Source organism: Dendrobium catenatum, unplaced genomic scaffold (assembly GCF_001605985.2).
Source record: "Dendrobium catenatum unplaced genomic scaffold, ASM160598v2 fragScaff_scaffold_817, whole genome shotgun sequence".
NCBI lineage: Eukaryota > Viridiplantae > Streptophyta > Magnoliopsida > Asparagales > Orchidaceae > Dendrobium > Dendrobium catenatum.
The window spans coordinates 505,570-526,984 of NW_021319279.1; the positions used below are offsets into that span (position 1 = coordinate 505,570).

Genomic DNA, 21,415 nt, shown 5'->3' on the forward strand with positions numbered 1-21,415 from the left:
TTTAATTTTAAATACATATCCAAACCTACTTGAGGAGTATAAGCACTTATAATATTAATAATTTTAGCATCAACAACAATTTTTAAAATTATAATTATATCTTCAATTCTATTAATTTTTATAACACTATTATTCAAACTCTTATCTATAATCACACCTACACCATTTCTATTATGACTATTATCCGAATACCATAGTTTAAATTCTAAACTATCAATCTCCTTAGCCTTTCTCCAACCTATTTAGTTTCCTGAATGCACATAATATTTATTTTCCTATGAATCATAATATATATTAATTTTATTAATTTTCTTGTAAGGGAACTTATATTCCAAAATCATATCATAATTTTAGTTTCATGGACTAGCTTCTTTGCCCACATCCGTCCTTGATGTGGGAACCCTTGCCTATTTAATACTGCATCCGGGCGCCAGCGCATCGGCCATTGCACACTTGTTGCTGTATTCAGGTCATACAGTGTGTTGCTTCAAGGGAACGCCCTAGCATTAACACAATGTATTAAAGGATTCATGTCATGATGATTAGACAAGTTTTACGCTGGTTGTCTCCTACCTAACGCAATCGTCCACTTTTTTCATCCAGAACTTGGGACTTGGCAACGATAGTGTTTAATTCTATAAAAAGTTTTTTTCTCAATTTTTTCAATTTTAAAATATAAAGAATTGAATGTTCTTGTTAGAATTGTAGCCTTGGAAGTAGAACCTTAAAAGCCCTAAAATTTTCTTCTTTGTTGAGTGATTTCAAGAAAACCGACCCCTTGGGTCCAAGTTCTTCTTTCCCTACGACATCGACTGGTGGAGTGTTGGGTGTAATCTTGCTTTTTAATGCAGAAATATGCATGGGTGAATATATTTTAATTATTGAGAGGCTGTAATTTTTATAATTTTTTAGCTTTGGTTTACAGTAAAGCATAGATATAGAAATGAAAGAATTGCTCTCCGTGAAGTTGTTTATATCCGAGTCTCTGAGAATTAGGAGACCAGTTATCAAAAGCATGACAAGAAGACGGTGTGAGAAAGGTCCAACATCAATGAGAGGTATCAATGTTGTAAATTAGACCTTTTTGCTGAAGAAATAAGCGAAGATGCAAGAAAAAAGGAGAAGCACGTTTTATGGAAATTGAAGAACTAGAGTGAGAAATAACTTTCAGAGAGAGTGTACATATCTTTAAAGGATCCCTGGCCAATTAATTAAAGGAGAATGTTGTATTTCCAAGATTACTGATTCAACCGCATACTTTGTGATTTTTCAATCATTATTTCAAAAAAAAAGAGGAAGTAAATAGCAACTTGAATAGGAGATTTAGATCAATCATCATCAACAGAATCCACAATCAATCAAGTACCAAAAATATCATTAGAATCTGATATTCAGGATAGTTGTGCTGTTAAATTAGATAGTAATCACAAGCCAAAGTTGATGATCCTTGGTGAATCTTGTTATCATTACTAAATGGGGATATTACTTGCGATATTTAGAAAAATTATTGCAGTGCGGAATAGTGTCAGGAAGATCAGGACAATGATGGTCTTAATTTATTGAAGACTAAAGGATCTACGGGTGGGTGCTCACGTGTTTTACTTAGAAGTTAGAAATTAAGATCATGTTTAATTAAGCTTTGTTGGAGTAATGGAGAACAAGACTTGATAAATTTTCTATCTTTTTTTTTTAAATTTCTTAAAGTCATTGCTTAGATGCCACTCAATAATGTTGATCATGTTATTTTGGATTTCACAATTCACTTGGACAAGGCTGATGATAATGATTTGCATGGTTATATGGAATGGAGATTAGCAAAGCCAATGTTTAATAGGTATTTTAAAATAGATTTTAAAATGTGAAAGGGTATGTAGTAAGGGTTAGGAAAGTGATTGATTATTTCAAAATGGATTTTAGTCTAGATGTCGATGCCAAGAAACATGAATGTATAATAATTCCGATTGCACACCAAATTGTTCGGATAAGCTTAATGATGCGGTTGTTTTTTTTTTTCTTCTTGAAAGACTGTGCACAATGTTTTTTTTATCAATATTCTATTTATCTATTAATTTATCTTGCTATGGGCCAAGTGATTAGGATTAATATTTCTAAGCTATTTGTAACCTAACAGGCTTGATCCATACATCAACAGAGAATTCAAATGACAGTCGGACATGACAAAGGTTTTAAAATAACTGACCGGTCTATGTCAACATACCCTAAACTTTAGGGACCTATTAATTAGATAACTCCAAAATAATACTTATCATGATGAATTTTCTTTTCCATTCATGCCAATGGAAACAATTGAAATGAAAAAGAAAAAGAAACAATGAAGGTTGCTTGCTACGGTGTTTAATTCAGCTCTTTATGTTCCAACTGAAAATTCTTAAACTCCAGGAAAAAAATGAGTAAGTGTTGATCTTTCCAGGTTTAATGAGGATGAACTCCATAGGTTCTATACTGCTGCAAATGGTGACCTTGCATGCTTGGTATCATCACTAAAGAAGACCATTCGATGGAGGGAGTCTTACAATATACTCTCATCACAAGAACTTGAAGTATGGTCACATTTGGTTTTTTGGCATGGATTTGATGTGATGATGCGGCCCTGCCTAGTCATTCGCCTTGGACTTGCATGCTCTACTTTGGCTCCGCATGATAGACCACGCTTTGCTCAAGCTGTTGGTATGCATCTCTTTTTGCTGATCAATGCTATTAGCTTTTCCTGTGTAGAAAGCCTGTTTGGCTTTGATGGTATTCTGTGTAATAGTGCACTCCTTTTTCTTTAACTACTTCTAACAGGGAATTGTATTTTTAATTGTAATGCAGTTTTAAATTTGAATGCATGGTTTCCATTTATGTGCGATAAATTAGTCTCATTGCCTTCTAATTTATATTTTCTTAGTATTTAAGATGTTCAATGCCCACTTGTTGGCGAACCATATAATAGAGTACTTCTATCCTAGTTAGGCAATAGGAATATGATCATCTGTCTATGTCAGGTATCTTAAACCAAACAATCACCATAAAAAAATTAAAGTGCGGAAAAGCAGTAAGAAAGTACACATAATTTTATAGTGGTTCGGTCAACTTAATCTACGTCCACTCTCCAGAGTCTCTCATCCGGGTATTTTATTAAACTCAGTGGCTCTCTTTTTGCTCCAACAGAAAGGCGGAGAAGCCTGTACAAACCTCTTTTCCACCGACTCTGGTGAGGCAGAGAACCCAACTCCTTTCGCTTCCTCTTGAAGCAGGCAGAGAACTCAAGTCCTTCACTTCCTCCTGAAGCAGGCAGAGAATCTTGATCAGTTGTTGAAATAGACCTCTCTCGAACCTCCAAGGAACCAGGGATGATGACCGGAGAAGATGACTCAAATCCTTGCTTGAAACAACCTCTGTGAAACCCATCACAAACTCTTCCTCACAAGATCCTCTCTCTCTCTCCCTTGCTCTCCCTCTTCTCTTGGCTCTCTTAGGTCAAGATAGTAGCAAAAGATACAATCTTGGGTAAAGAAGAGGCCTTATATAGAAGAGCTTCAAATTTGCTCTTAATTGCAACAAATCGACAATATCGTCCAGGATGATCGACGGATCGTCTTGTTCGATTAGTTCAAATTGTTGAGTATCATCCAGAACATCGCAAATGCATGTCTGGACGATGAAAAACTAAACTGATCGTCCAAGACAATTTCACTCTCTTTTTTTTTGTATATCAAAGTTGTTGGAAACAAAAACTCACGTTTTAAGATCAAATTCTTTTGTCATTTCATCTTCATAAACATGTTGTAGGAGAGTTGTCTTTCCCATACTGCCATGGCCCACTATAGATAGAAGAGAAATGTTTATGTACTAATCAGCCCCCCATTAATAGAAGCTTGGTGTTCGTCATTTAATTTGCTTCCTCAACTAGTGCATAATCAAATTTAATGCAATCCATATTCAAACTGAATCCTTTTTTTATCAAATTTAAGATTCGGGTTGGTTGTAGGGGTCAACAATTAGGCATAGTTGCACTACATCGTCCAGGACATCCTGAACGATGTCAAAAAATAAAACATGCCTAACAAGATCTGACGGCTGATCCTTTCTGATTTGGTCCTATCGTCAAGGACAATGATATATCGTTCAGGACGATTTGCCTAATTGCGGCTTCCTTAACCAGGATGTCCTAATTAGGGTTTCTATTTTTAACAGATTGTCCCGGACGATGTGATCTAAAACAAAAAATTCTAAACACAGAGAATTTTTCCCTGAGTGTGTGTGTGCAAGATTACTCAGCATCAGGATCCACTTGTTACAATTGACTTAAGAAAATGTAAAAACCCTTGACGTGCACTTACAGACTGACTCACTCATTGTCTACCCATTCTTGAGCTGGCTTGATTTGCAATTGACCTTATGGTCCTGAAACGTTAGTTGGCAAGACAGTCGTAGAAAAACATAAGTGTTAGAAAATATTTGCTATCATCAAAATTATAATTCCTGAATACAAATTCGCAACAATCTCCCCTTTTTTGATAATGACAAACAAAAACAATTTAAGCAGTTTAATTGAAACATCACAAGGAAAAATAATGTGAATCAAGAAGTTCAAATTTAATAAACAAACTGGTGGTACAAATACTAAACAGAAAATAATAGAACGAAACAACATAAAACACTACCTCTACTCCCCTTTTTGACATCACAAAAATGAGAAAACTATAGAAGAAAGAACAGAAATTACCAAAAAGCAACAAACTACATTACAGAAAAAGCGACACAAGGAAAACAAACTATAAGTAGGACGGGCCCTGATCATCAAAAGGTGGTGGTGGTGGCTGAAAGAAACTGGAGATAGCTGCAAACTGCTCCCCAAACTAGGCCATGTCCTGGTCGTGCTGCTGCTGCTGCTGGTGAGTCACGTACGAGTCAAATCGAGCAACATCCTCCACATGCTGCTGCTCCTGTGCAGAAACGTAAGTGTCAAACCGAGCCTCCCATTGGTCGAACCGCTCCACCAGCTGATCTAGCTGTGAGTGCTGGTGGAGCGGAGCAGGTGCAAGAACAAGTGCAGGAGCCGCCTCCTCAGCTCCCTCATCTTCCTCGTGCTCCAGGTGGAGACGAGTACTGTGAAGAACGTGGAAAGAGCTGTTGGTGTAGAAGGCAGGCTGAAAGTTTTCTGCTTGTGGAAAGAGCTGTTAGTCTTCACCTTAGTTCTAGGGTCTGAGGTCGTTGTTGACTTTAGTCACGTCATAAGCCCTTAACTTCTACGCATTTCCTTCAACATTTGTTTCTTGGAATGTAAGCAGCAACATTCTAAATTAAGATGATCAACTTAAACAAAAATATGATTTAAAATGGAAACCCTAATATAGGATAGTCCGAGCATCACTGAGCTTCCTCAGAATCAAGTGCTCCTATATTTTCCTCCTTTGGCTTCCATTCCAAATCCGATTTCAAGTTGATTCCTTCATTCTTGAAATTCCTAAAGAGCAAAATTTTTAAATAATAATTTCATGAATTTCAAAATGAAAATCTTAGCTAATATTTTGATGATCTTTAAAAGAAAGGAAACCACTAGTGTAATCAAAAAAATTTTCGAGTACCAAATGCTTGAAATATAATTAATCATAGAGTCCCCTTATGAGACAACTGTATCTCAGAATAAACTAAACCTCATTCAACCAAATATTGGATGAGGAAAAATCTCAGTTAAAATTTTAAATTGTAAATTTTGTTATTAAGTCCATTAAGGAAATAGTATTTTTGTCCTTCAGAATAATATAATATTTTTTATGCTGTGCTCGTTCACAAAGTATGCAATCTGTTGAGGATAACAAAATTTTTCTAACAGTTTTATATGTTGTTATGTGCAATTATTTTAAATTGGACATTGGACATGTGAATTATCCAGTTAATTTCATTTATATACTAATATATTGTATAGTCATACTGATTCATTTGAATATTTATATTTATACCTGGCAAATGGACACATAACATATGTAAGCAAAAGCAAGGATCATATAAGCCTAAGAAAATGTCATGTTAGGTGATAGGCGGATAGGGGCGGTGTGACCCCGATAAGCAGTGCGACCTAGTGAAGGCTATATATGGGAAAGCCTATGGGCTATGATTTGAGGCCTACAGGCTATGGAGCATATGGACTATAGAGATAGTGCGACCTCAGGAGCCTATGAGGTATAGACCTAGACATCATAACCCCACACGAGTTGCAACTCCTCCCCATACTAATTGAGCTACATATATATATATATATATATATATATATATATATATATATACATATTGCAGATGATTTCTGAGTCGTTGCTAATTATGTTAAATTTTTTTAAGAATTAAATGTGGATGACTAGGGAATTAAGAAAGAAGGAATTTAGAGTTGAACTTGATGTTATAAGATACTTCTACGTAATTCCTATATTTAAAACTGTTAACCTGTAAGCGCTTTTCTTAGCACGTCAGGAGGAAGCTTGTACGTGACACTCATGATGAAGTAGGTAGGCCCTATATGCACTTTTCATAGTATGGCTATGACACTCCTAAGTACTCGTACGCTCTATTCGTAGCCCAATAGATAAAATTGTGAGCTCTCGTGTAGGTGCCCCAGACCTATGTATGCTTTTCGTAGCATGGTGTGATTAAATATATCAATCATGACTTTCTTGATGGGGTGGGCAGGCCTAGATTCCAAAACAATTGCCCTATGTGGGGGAAGACATCAAAAGGCTTTTGAAATTCAGACTGGTTATGCTTATATTGAATCAAACCTAAATAAAAAATTAAGTTAAAATTACAACTAAATAAAATCTATGATATTTAAAAGTCGTGATGAAAATGGCAGCTTGCCTACGAACAGTGACAAGGGGCTTCTAATGAAAAATGATAGTCTGCTTACGGGCAACAACAAGGGACTCATAAGGAGCATAATAGCCCCTGCCTACTGGCTTTAATATAGAATTTGTGGCGAATAGAAAAGCCCATTTGTGGTCAACAACAAGCAATTTGTAATAAACATAGCTCACCTATGGGCAATATCAGTAGACCTGCAATGAAAATTACAAGTTGCCCATGGGCACGAATTGGGATTCTTAAAGCATACAATAGTCTGCTTAATGATAAAAGTAAGTCTTGTAATAAGCACTGCTTTCCACAGGTCAAGAACATAAAGCATATGATGCAAACTACGATTCGCCTACAAATAAAAGCAGGAGACTTATGAAGAATCTGACAATTCAGCTATAAACAGTTATAAGACCTCCTAACTTCAACTGAACACATATTCTACAAATTATGTTGAATGAGAATTTAAATGAGAACAAATGAACTAAATATGTCTCCTATATAAAATGAATGAAAAGTCTAATTCGCCTTCAAACTCTATTAGATCTGCAATATTAACATACAAGCAGACAAAATACATGCCTAAGGCCTCAAAATGAAGCGTTGCATGCATTTCAACAATATATACTCTTGCAAATGTCGACATTTGAATGCTTTAAAAGCCCTACACTCATTAAAAATGTTCAAATCTAAACACTGCCTTGCGAAGCATGCAACAACCTTGACAATCATGTGAAAGCCTTGAGAAGTGTGCTACCACCTCAAGAAACATGTCACTGCATCACGAAGTGTCAAACAATTTGGCAAGGGACGTCTTCTCAACAAATATACTAAGACATTGAAAAGCGTTCAAATAATTTAAAAATGTGTGAACACACTATCTGAATGCATTGAAGTGTGTGCAAGTGCATTGCCTGAGCACATCAAGAAGCGTACCAATATGTTGAAAGCATGTATATGCATCATGTAAGTTCTTCAAAAATCACGCAAATGCATAATGATGATGCATTAAAAATGTTCACTCTACTTTAAAAAAAATTCAATTTTCCTGCATATGCTACAACAAACGTGCTAAATTTGCAAACACCAATATTTAAGAATGTTGTGCGGGGTTATAATCATTCCAATTTTCAAACTAATCAATCATATGTGATCCGACCGTCATACTAAAATCCTAAATTATAGGTCCAAGAGAGCCGCATAGGTTAAATATTCTAGTCCAATCCTCCTTTTTGAAAGGACTGGGAGTCGACACGATTTGGATTAACAAATAAACACCTAATCACAAATTCACCTGAATTTTTAATTTTAAAGTTCACATTAGGCATGCAAAGGCTATTTAAAAGAAACTTATCATAAAAATATAATCTCTTGATTCTCAGCATTCGTACGATAACTCTAACAATCAATCGTTGAACCTGATCATCTAAAAACGGGACTACAAAGTTGAGAAGGTTCAAATAATAACATGTGAATTATTTATATCCTAAATGGTGTCGTGTTGAAAGTATGCCAAGCAGAGGGGAAACTATCATCAAAATATATTGTGCACTTAGATCAAGCACGATCCTCTACTAGCAAGCGGGCATAGTTGACAATGTTCAAATAACTAAAATACAAGTTATTTGAATACTTGATGATGGCCGTATTGAAAGTTGATCTCAATTGTAAAAAAATTTGTCCCTTTAAAATTCCTCCAAACTCCAAAATTAATTTGAAATTTATTATTATTTAAGAAATTTAAAATATTTTAAAATGAAATTTAATCATCTAAGCTTAAAGTGAAACTCATCTATCATTCTCAATCATTTAGCGAGGGTTATATACTCAAGAATAACTTCAGCTCACAAAGAGCAAATGTCCAATCAAGAATATTATTAAGATTCATTCTTTAAGTAATTTACTACCAATAAGGATGTGACATTTGTTCTCTAATCGAGCTTAGCCCAACGACTCCACATAAATCGTAGCTACATGGTAAATAGTAATGACTGGTCCTCTAACTGGTGGCTTGGCCCAATGGCTCCATAAAGAATCTGTGGCTTGGACGAACTGCTCCTCGTGATAAATAATTATGACCAAGGCCTCTAACTCGGTGGCTTGATCAAACAACCCCACTATATTACAGCCATGGTTGAAGCCTGTATGTTCACTAATTGCTAAATTCCCTTGAGTAATGATTCATATGGTATGATCAATAGGGCAGAAAGTCCCCTGTTTGTTAATGTTGACTTAAATTCATCCCTTAGGCAAACATTCATCTCATGTCTATAAATGAAATTGTATGAAGTAACCTATGACTATTGACAAGAATCCTTCAGTCATGATGGGTTGACTAACTCCTTTGACCAAGTAGACTAGGGATCATAATGACATAGGATGAAACTATGAGATTTTGATCAGGTTCATAATCATTCTCGCACCATCCACTTTTAGTGAAAGGATGGTAAATTTCTCTCTCTAATATCTAAATATTTAAATATGTTGCTACTATATGTTAAGTACTTAGTCTCTATCTAACAACTAACCTTAATTAAAATCTCTCTCACATTTTCAAGAGGGGTAATTAACTATAGAGGTTTGTGCCTATAGGAAATTAGAACTCAGATCTTAAAGTCTTCATATATGAGGGCAAAATATTTGGGTATTGTCTTATCTTTAACTAATATGTCTTTTGAAATTTTCCCCATAGAAGAATCATTAAAACTCTCCTCAAATATATTTGGAGATGCCGGGGCCTCAAAAGCTAAAATTTTTAGAGCCCGCATTAGCTTTCCTTTCTATTAGCCATGGTTTGAAAGCTTCCTATTCACCTTTATTTTGTACTAGTATCGGTGGCCATGCATCTCATTGTAACATTGACTCATGTGATTTGACAAAGATGATGCTGGAATAGCTTGTTAGACATGCATATTCTTTCTATTGGCAGTGGTGCAAACGCTGCCTAATCACCTTTATCTTTTACTATATCATTCTCATGCATCATATTATAACAATGAGTCTGAACAATTTTGTATAATCGAGTAGACAATGCTTAGTATTCTTCCTTTTATTTTTTATGTAATCCTTCTTTTGAAAATTCCCTATTTTGGATCTTTTTGGAACTATTTTTCCTATACTACACTATTTTTAATACTTCTGATAAGATCTTATTGATCTTGATATGTATGAATTTAGCTATTTAGACGGGATGGATTTTTCACTTCCTAAGAGAACAGGAGAAATACCATTTTCAAAATCTTGTGATGCATTGGATGGTTCAATACGATGGATGGTCCCCATTGCATGGTATGCAGCTTGCAATTGTGATAGGTAGAGTATTTCAAATGATATAAAATTTAGCACATTGGTTGCTTGTGATAGGTAGGTGTATATTTGATATTTTTTAAAGTAAAATTTTAACTGGACTTGTCTCTTTTTCGGTGCAAGACAGATGGATGTTTGAATCACTACGCAAGCTCATAAAAATTTTATCCTGAAGTAATTTTCATGTTGTAGATAAAAGTGAATTATGTGTTCTTCTGATAGAAAGTGGTAAACTGAAGTTGAGAGTATAATGAATTACACCCTTATGAGGGGAAACGTCCATCTATGTTGACAGAAGTTTTTTCATGTATTTAGCAACAAAATCTTTCTAAATTATGTATTTTTGTAGAACTTCAAAATTACTTGCATAGCATTTCATTAATTTCTTTGTTGCAAATATATTTATTAATCATCTGTTTTTAACTATGGATTAACCATTATTAATGTAACCTAGCACAATTTCGGTCTTCTATTAATCTTGGAAAGAGCATTGCTTCTATGTGCTCTTATATAATTGAGTGGTGCTAGGTGCTTAGCCCTGAAGAATGGCAACCCTAAAGACTTGTCACCAAAATGGATGTGGTTTTCTTTGGCAAGGGTGACCAAAATCTGGGTTAAGAAGAGTAGTAGTTTTTTAATATGTATAGCGTTTTTCTTAATATTTACGTGATACTTCTGGAATCTTATAAATTTTGGAACTAATGCGCTTGAAGAAACTGGGTATAATTAGCATAATTTTGTGTGCTATGAAATGGGAATGCTATATTTTTCTGGGTTTTCTGATGCAAAACTGTTCCTAAAAGTTTTCTTCTTTTGGTTACTCTACCTTCATGAGCCAGTTACTAACAGTGGCAGTGACAAAGGAAACTAACAAAGTCTTAAAATCAGTTATAAGTGGTTGAATTGCGCCAATCAAATTGTAGAACCTGTTCTCCTTTTATTCTTCTTAATTATTGACGAATGCTTAATGCTGTCTTATTTCCTTCCTCACTTGAAACTGTTTGTCTCCAAGGAAAACTTCTTTATCTACAGTCTTGGGCATTGTATGTGATGCCTACATTCTTAAACTGATTTCTCTGATATGAATATTTATAAGAATCTGTTGAAGGATTGTGAAGGAAAATATTACACTTGACTAATATAAATTTTTTTATGATACAGTTTCTCAGATTGACCTTGGTGTATTGAATTTGACTGATGAAAAAGATTCGCAAATTACAGTCTTGATGGATTGTGATGGTTTATCTCCATTTAGATTTCCCATGAATATGATGAGATCATGTGCTATTCTTGTACAAGATCACTATCCTAATCGATTAGGAACTTTATTCATATTAAGACTACCTCCACTTGTCCGAGTTCTCACCCAGACTTTTATTCAGGCAAGATACTCCTTTTCTTAACTAATTCTTTATTTATTTATTTTGTTAATATACAACTTTCCTTTTTTGATTGTTTTTTTATTACTATTTATGAACGAATGAACTATTAAGTTGACATTTTGCATGTGTAATTTTCATACCTTGATTGGTTCCAAATTGACCACCTTTTGAATTATAGATGACCTAACCAATCCACCGTAACCGTACTCTATTGTTTTATTTGTTTCAGTTTAATTCTCTTAAATCGGTTTTATTAGTTTGGTTGAGAACTATGCAGACTTTATGGATATTAGAACTAGGCTAACCGATTTTTTAATAAATGATATTTTGACAAAACTAACATGTTTGCACAAGGCCTTCTATTTTGACACACCCTTGCCTCATTTTTTGCTCTTGAATTAAACTCTTCAACCCCTTAAACATGGTAAAATGGGAAATATGTGTCGATAAAATGTGATTTGAAGATAATATAAAATATAAAGTTGGGTTATGTTTAGGCAAGTGTTACAATAGGACAACTTGATTTGACCTCTATTTCTAGTTCTATATGGTACAAAGTTTTGGTATTAATCAGTTGGGTAAATTAAAGATTGTTTAGATGCATCATATATCATATTTTAATTTCTTCTGTTTTTTTCAATTTTCTTTGAACCCGAACCTATTAATTACTCATTTTGTAATTATAAGACAGTTAAATGAATGTTGGGTTGGTCTCTAAAGTTCAGTTTGGACTTAAAATTGCTTATTTTTTGTATTTTTTATGGTGTCTATAATATGATAAATACGTTAAATAATTAATTTTTAGGAATATTAATAATAAAAAATATAACATATTTACAAATATTCAGATTAAATAAAACTAATGAATAAGAAAAATTCTCAAGAACTAAATTTTAATGCGATTACATTGAAATTACGAATAATAAATATCAAATTCAGGAGTTTTAAAAAGTAAGAAGCTTAAACAAATTAAAAAAATATACATGCTACATGATACTTCATTCATGCTCCAATTCTATTCTTTTAAGTGATATTTAAATTTTGCTACATGTCAATGCAATTGAGCTAAATATCAGTTTAACATTTGTCAGATATGCCTCTTTAACAAATATTTTGAATGAATATTTGTTATTTTTTAATGGTTAATCTTAAATAATTCACATGAAATAAGGATAAGGATGGTATAGTTATGCGATTTCTTGCTGGATTGAATGTTTTAGCTGGGAATTATCATTCGTTTGTAAGATATCCATCCTTAACATTATTTTGTCCAGGGATATATACAAGTCAAAGCCTGACTAGGCTCATGTGTTACTCAGTTCGGCTTGTTAAGCAAGCAAATAAATTTTATGTTTGTGTAAAGCTTGTTAGCATGTCAAGGCCGAATATGAGTTATTTATGAATAGATAGTCTACTTGAAAGCCATATATAAGCTATTACCAAGCTGAATACAATTGAGCTTTTTTTTGTTTGGCTCATTAAATATAGGAGCTACAGCGGCCTTCCGATAACCCGGTTAGAAAATAGAGGTATTAGATTTGACCTATGTTAAGAAAGGTAGAGGCAAACCTAAAAAGGCTTGGTTAGAAAATATTAAAAATGATCTTTCTCTATAAGATTTAAACTAGAATTTGACTTTTAATAGAGCACAATGGAGAAAAAAGATTCGTATAGCTGACCCCACGTAGTGGGATGAAGGCTTGATGATGTTGTTGTTGTTGTCATTAAATATAGGAGCTAATTATCGAACCAAACAACATGATTGAATATGAGCAAGCTTTTGTTGACAGCCCTAATTTTTTCTTGGTTTATTATTTATTTAGATTCTGAGGCCTGCAACACGAGAAAAATTGCGGATTCTTGGAAAAAAGAATCAGAAGTTTCTTTCTGAATTTCTTAGAACAGTACCAGCATTTCTTGGAAGTGATTGTGAATGCTCAAGGTGCAGAATGCTATCAGCAAATAATTCCTCTGGTCTTACTCAGGAGATCAGCGAAGGTGAATCCAGTGGAAATGTGGATAATGATGCTTTCGATACAAATGATTTACCATCCACCGAACTTCCATTCATCAGTGGCTGTGATCATATTTTAAGAACTGCCATCTTAGCCATCCTTATGATGTGGGTTGTCATCGCCTTTTTCTCTGCGATGCATAATACAGATTCTCTCTCATCTTTCTTATGATAACTACCATATCTGCTTTAGCCATTTTGAATCTTTATTTGCATTTTCAGTGGAAAAAATCATTTATTATTACATCGAAGGATAAGCTTTAAGTAATAAATTTTTAATAATATGAGTACAGTTTGTGACTGTCTGCTGACTTGTGGAGAAATTCTCTCTTGTTAATTGCTATTATTGTGAAGATTATGTTGGTACAGACTATCATTTTATGTTCTATGGAATGAAGGTGGTCATGTATTAAACTTGTGTAGAATATGCTCGTTTTGTGTATCAACAAGTTAATGGGTATTTAATAATTGTAAGGAACTTTTTTATCTATGATCTCTTGAAATAACTTCATTATTATATGAATTTTTAATATATTTATTTTGTTTATGTAATTTTTAAATAATATTCGTGAGTTAAGATATATTATTATAATATTTTATTGAATGAATTTTTGTGTTTAATATTTTTTAATTAGGGTTGTTTGATTTGGATTTAAAAAATCTATTTGATTTGACTTTATTGTTTTGTTTGGTTTATTTGCATTTGGTTAATAGTTGTAATGTTGACTTTTTCTTAAATTTTTTATTATTGATCTGATTTTATTTTTATAAACTGGATCAAATTAAAAGAAATGGAATTATGTTATTTTTTAAATATTAAATTCATATACCTCGTGAAGCGTGAGTAAAAAAGTAAAAGAGCTATCTATATGAATTTTGACATGTATATAAATTTTCACATTTTATTTTAGCTAAAAATATTTGGATTTTCTTAATTTTAATTATATTTTGGTTTTTTTTAATTGAATCAAATTGGTCTAAACAAATTTTGGGTTTGTTTAAGGGCCTGCTTTAGGTTGTTGCAGTGTTTTGTAAAATTAGTTATGAAATTATTGTGAGAAAAATAATTTAGTTATTATAGTTGTATGAAATTATTTTTTATAATAGGGATTTTTAAAAAGTAAGAAGAAGGCAATAAAAAATAACAATCATTGTGATTATTTTTTTTTTAAAAGCTAAACAATAAAAAAATTATATCAAACAATCTTTATTTTAATTTGAAAAACTTTTTTAACGGTTTAAACTTTAAAATTTTATAGCATAATATAAGAGGTTTAGTTAATTCTTAAATCTGCAACCATTTGCACACTAGTTTTTTTTTTTTTTTATGTATGGGAAGATTTACATACATACCATTTTATACTATTCTATTTACACATGTGACACTTAAAACTTTAATATTGCATACATATCAGTATATCACCCATAGTTCATTTTCATATCAAATATGAGTGGTATAAATGAAATATATGAGTGGTAGGAAAGAACTACAAGTGGTATATTTGATATTATAATAATATAGGGTGCATGGCATGCATGTAATATTAAAGTTTTGGGTGTTAAATATGTAAATAAGATGTTATAAATTGGTATGTATGTAAATTTTTTTTTTTTTATTTGTTGTATTAGGTGGTCATGTCATAGCGTGTTATATATATATAAACATACCTAATTTTAAGTCAGCTCTCTTTAACCTCTTAAATCTCATGAGGTCGTGAGTCCAAAAAAAGCCTTAAATGTCATCATCAAAAGGCTATCAGAATCTGGCTCTATCTTGCTATCCCTCTTCCTCTCTAGTAGGAGAAATTATTACGTGTGATCGCCAGATGTCATAGGGTCACCAGATGTCATCCGAAGGTTAATAAGGATGTATCACATCACAATTTTATCGTGTATCAATGTTGTGTACGGGATGATGTAGTGCATCCTAATTCTCCTCCGAACGGTTGGGTGATCGCACGTAATAATTTCTCCTCTAGTAGATACCACTCTACCTCAACATCAATGATGATAGCCTGCAGACGTTGTCGTTGATGCCCGATTGTACTTGAAAAGTTTGACATAATCGATCTATTATTTTTTGGCTTGCTAATTAAATATCTCTTGATATCATTGTTATGCAATGCTTTAATCATTGAATTTGGTTGCCATATGGTCCTTTTATGTGAACCAAATCAGACCACAATATTTATTTAGTCTTTTAGATCAGCCAAATTGACAACTTGATATATAAAAATATCTTCATGATGAAACTAATGTTGACGATCTACTTGTTGAACCTGAAATAAAAAAAAAAAATGATTATCATCAAAATGATAGGGACATAATACAAAGATCTTACTTACTAAAAGAACCTTATTAGTCTCAAGATCATGAATTCTCACGTATTCAAATTGAAAATAAATCGTGTAGATTTAATTATGTTTGGTTTGATGATTACAAAGCCTGTTTGGAGTACAACATCACAAAAGATATTACATATAGCTTATTTTGTTATTTTTGTAGGACTGAAAAAGGAGAAAAGCAAGTGTAGATAATTTTGACATAAAGGGATTTCAAAATTTGAAAAGAAAGATAAAATTCAGTTTATATAGAACAATTTAATAGTGCTCTTAATATTGCATGAAAATATGTAAAGATTTAAAAAATCAACAACGAGATATTAGATTTACATATAAGACCTAATCAAAATCAAAGACCCGATTAATTGCTAGAACTGATTGTGTATGGTTTCTAATGATTATCTTTTGGTGAATCCGAAATCAAGGAAATTTTCTAAAATTTATGCAATTGCATCTCATAATGAAAGCATAAAAAAGTGGTCGTAGATAATACTCCTAGAAATAATAAACTTATTACTTCAGACAATGGGAAGGAAATCACACTTGTCGTTATTATCAAAACTTCTAATGTTCTCATAAACAAACTAATAAATGATTTATTTGAAATATTATTGGACGAATTTCATGATGTATTAGTAAAATAACAAGTGGCAGCAACACTATGTTATGTTCATAAAAGGGGTTTGTAATCAAGCACTTTATTGGACTCATACTTGTGGAAGAAATATATGCTATAATACTAAAGAAAGGCTATTGAAGTACTTCTCAAGAGATACGATTTGAGTATAGCACAATTACTTGGGCAAGATTATGATGGCTCTAGAAACCTACATGATGAGTTCAATGAGCTAAAAACTTTGATTATTAAAGAAAATAATTCATCTTATTATGTATATTATTTTGTTCATAAGCTCCAACTAGCATTAATCATTATTGCTAAAAATAATAGTCATTTTATTTATTTTTTAATTCAATTATTAATTTAAAAATTGTCGGGAGCTCATATAAAAGAAGATATCTACTACAAGAGAAATAATTTAATAAAATAATTGAATAACTAAAAAGTGGTGAAGTTTTCAAAGGTAGATGTTTGAATCATAAAATTGGCCCTACTTAATGGTGTACAATGCTTTGAATTTATTTTTATTTTTTTTATGATGAAGTCTGTATTTTGGGTGCCAAATAAGTTATCTCGATTGTTGCTAAGAAAGGATAAGAGATAACATAAATGTCATGACTTAGTGAAAGTGTCAAAATAAAGGCTACATAATATAAGAGATGATTGATGGAATAATTTGTTTATAGAAGTCAATGTATTTTATAAGAAGAAAAATTTAATCATTGAAAATATGACAAATACTTTATAACCCAAGGAAGAGCTCAATAACAAATTTCATTAACATTGAGTAGTTTATGCGTGTGTAATGCTTGAATCATTGTGATTCATTTTCAATGTTTGACAAACAATGAATGATATGCCTAGCCAAACTTTATTAAACAATTTTTTAGGTATAAACCTTATTATATTAAATAGCCAACTTGAGACTTTATCATTAATATGTCGACAAAAATCACCTTGTTCAGACATTAATCTCGAGTCATATCTTAATTAAAAACTTTTAAAATTAAATTTGGGACCATTCTAACTCCAATCTCAATAAACTTATAGTTATACTAAACATCTTTGCAAGATGAATCCAACGACACTAAAATTGGTAAAAAATGAGCCCAAATAAGTATATTTGGAAGCTTCAGAGCATTATTTATGATATTCAAATTTGGCATGTTGATAGTCGAATTGAGCGGCTTGATGATACAAATCCAAAGAGCCTAAGATCACTAAATTATGACATCATTAATGCACTTAAAAACTAAATAAATGCTTTTTGATCAAAAGAATCAATATGAGTCGTATGTTGGAGTATTTTGGATTCTGCTTCAAATTACCAAAATGCACATCCATAAAAACCTATAAATAGAGCCCAATTCTTCACATGAGGGGGATGACGAATAGAGAGAACTAGAGAGAGCTCTCTTGCATTTTCAGCTATCATCGTCGACAACCACCACTAGTTATAGTCACTAACAACCACCATCGCCACTAATGATCATCATCAGAAATCGCCACCATCTCTACAATACTGACAAGATTCATGCCCTGTTATTGAGTGTAGATTGTCCCTCTATGGATATTTGATTTATGTAATCTTCATATGGGAAAGTCAAACATGTATTTAATTCTCTTCTTCTTCTAGTGAAGAAATCATGATTCTTGTATCACTTAATATTTTGTTTTCAGGTTTTCCTTAAAAAAATTTTCCATTCATACTACTTTTATCTATGCATGTTAACTTTTTAGAAAATGTTGGGAGGTAAAACATATACTCTACTAGCACAAATTTTCTAGCATATAACAGTTTGGTATCATTTGTGGGAACATTACTAATATACTTCTTCAATGACTAACAATCAATCCCTCAATCAACTACAATAAAATGCAGGTGATGAAGTTCACTTAGGCCACACTTTAGAGGACCATATGTGTAGGATGGCGAAAATTCAAAGTCAAATCCTATATTTTTTAGGAGACTGGACTATGAAGGACACCATCACAACATAATAGAGTTCTTCCTCCACAAAATTAACAATAGTTTAGAGATAATGCTGATTATGGAGCACCTCCTTCCCCACAAGATCTTGAAGTTCTCTTCAATATAACTAGTCCAACAAATCCTCTCTGCATTATTTGACCAAACTATAATCCTTCACCAATCATAGAGGACATAGATCAACGTCATTTTATGGATGCCCCTCATTAGGTTATAAGAGATATGTTGCGATTTCTTAGTTAGGAGGAATTCTCTTAAAGGGAATTAAATCAATTTACTCATTGATGTAGCTTCCAGGAATCATCACTCTAAATAAAGGAAATTTTCTCGCATCCAATTCTAGTAGGATTCAAACTACCAATTATTAATCCATATGATAAATCTCTTGATCCCTATGAACATATTTATCATTATAGGATTATCATGTATATCCAACAAGATTTTGATGTACTTCTTTGTCAGGTATTTCCTACTACTCTCAATGGTCAAGCTGACACTTTATTCCACTCACTCTCCAAAAATAAAATCCATAATTTAACCCATTTTACCAATCTTTTTGTTGAATAGTTCATCATCAGTCAAGGAATTATCAAGAACTCCTCCCATCTTTATGGGATTCATCAAAATAAGGGAAAAAATATTACAAGGACACTTGAAAATATTTTCTTCTGAAGCACGTCAAATTCTAGAAGTACATCCAAAATTATTAAGAGGTATTTTTCTAGGATTTATCCAACCTGGACCATTCTACTTCTCATTAATGCGAGAGATTGTTTGCTCATATGTTGACTTGATCATCGAATAGAAGCTCAAATAGCTGCAGATGAGGCCATCAATGCTTATTAAAACTAGTTTAAGGCATTCTCCTCCAAATGTAAAAAATCACAAGAATTTGATCAACCTATATAATGAAGAAAGCATGAGAAGTCAAAAAATAATTATCACAAAATTCTTTTAAATTCACATAACTATACCCTTTTAAATACATCGAGGACTAATATTCTAATGGAGATTCAAAATTTTGAACATCTCAAGTGGCCAAAGCCACTAAGGAATCTAAATAATTAAGATCAATTTCAACATTGTAACTTCCACCATTTTAAAGGACATACAATTGAAAACTATTTTAAATTAAATGATAAAATTGAATGTCTAATTCAACATAGATATTTTAGTTATTGTTTATAAGAGTAACTTTCATATCATCAGCCTAAAAATAAAGGAGATTAGAATAAATCAAAGTTGATTTGACTTGGTCAAATTCAATAAGATTGGATTCATCCATGGTTGAGAAATGTTTAAGGCATGGGATGAAACAAATTTGAACCTTGAGGGGGTTTGATAAGGTTTAAATAGGTTAAGTTGACTAGGTGGATTGAATTAGGTCATGAGGGCTAACTTTGACTAACTATAGGCCCAGTTGACCAAGTCAACTATTAACTATGTCAAGGGTTCAATCAAGTTTAAACCCATAATAGAGATGTTTAGAGGAGTTTGAGTAGGTTTGATATTAATCTAGAGTTTGATTTATCATAAAAGGGCTTAAGGATTGGTATGGTCATCCTATGACTTGGTCAACTAGGTCGACCTAAGGCTAGAGTTTGAGCTCAACATATTTGGTTTGATATTTTAATTCTGGTAGTGGTGGTTTCATAGGTCAGAGTGATCAAAATGGTCAAAATGATGATTTAGACCCTTAAAGGACTATTGGGTCAACCCTGGCTGGTTGACTTGGTCAACCAAGTTGACCCAAGGTTATGGTTTAGGTCCAACAAGTTTGAAGTGAAATTTGGAGAATAATGGAGGTGGTCCCATGGTATGGATTGGTCATTTCAATAAAAATGACCTATTGGGCCCTTAAGGGGTATTTGGGTCAACCAGGTTGACCCAGGATCATATACACTCCTAATAGATTTTAGGATGCATTAGAGGAGGTTATAGGGTTTGATTTTACTAGGCCATATTGTAGCTTAGACATAACTTCAAAATTATCCTTAAGGGGTATTTTGGTCATTTTTATCCCTAGTCAACTAGGGGTCAAAGTGGGTCCACCAAACTACAATTTACTGGTCAACATATCATGATCAAGGGTGTGGATGTGGTTAGAGGCTTTGGAGAATGCTATAAGGTCAAATTTCACTAGATGACATGTTTAGTGGCATTGAGTGTAAATATTTAAAGGTTTAATAGCCATTGGATTTTAATTTAGTTTCTGTGGTTAGAGATCTCAAAATGAGCTTAAATTTAGAGGATATATCCTAGGGATATACCTAATTAATATATAATTGATAGATCATAAATCAGGGGTCATTTTCTTAGGGTTTGAAATGGTTGAAAAATCACTGAAAAGGCTTTCCAGACCTAAGCCTTTAGTCTAGGATTTTGGTCTAGATTTCTAGATTTATCCTAGGTTTTGGATTTGATTGCTTAAGTTTGAAATATCCTTATCAATAACAATCAATTGGATGATGTTTTAGGGAATGGATATGATTGAAACTTGATCAAAGGCTAGATCAAAGGTTAATAGAGGTTTGGGTTTGAAAACTAGATGAGTTTGAAGTCTAGATTTGTTTGAAGTCTAGATTTCTTTGAAGTCTAGATTGATTTGAAGTATGGATTAACTTGAGAGATGGGTTTATTTGAGGTTTGCATAGGTCTAGGGTCAAGATGGATTTGGGTTCTCGATTGATCTAGGGTCTAGATTAATCCTAATGACTTCATAAAATATGAGGTCAACATAGTGTTGTAGGAATAAAGTGAGTTTTTAACAATAAAATGAATTAATCTAGCATAGTGATTAGAAAAAATACTAGATTAGTAGCTAAGGGGTATAATCAGATATAAAAAATTAATTTTGAGAAAACCTTTGCCTCTATATCTTGGTTAGAAGCTATTAGAGTTATGTTAGCTTTT

The 21,415-nt window shown here is 32.6% G+C and overlaps 1 protein-coding gene across 4 annotated transcripts in view; it reads left to right on the top strand.

Moving 5' to 3' along the window:
- LOC110109580 overlaps positions 1-14,019 on the top strand; it is a 36,359-nt gene extending 22,340 nt beyond the window's left edge. For all 4 annotated transcript variants that reach the window (XM_020840725.2, XM_020840724.2, XM_028696690.1 and 1 more), the window contains 3 exons: positions 2,432-2,688; positions 11,317-11,537; positions 13,361-14,019. In XM_020840725.2, coding sequence (XP_020696384.1) covers positions 2,432-2,688; positions 11,317-11,537; positions 13,361-13,723 — 841 coding nt within the window. In that variant the 3' untranslated portion in view covers positions 13,724-14,019. The remainder of the gene's footprint in view (positions 1-2,431; positions 2,689-11,316; positions 11,538-13,360) is intronic.
- The last annotated feature ends 7,396 nt before the right edge of the window (positions 14,020-21,415 follow it).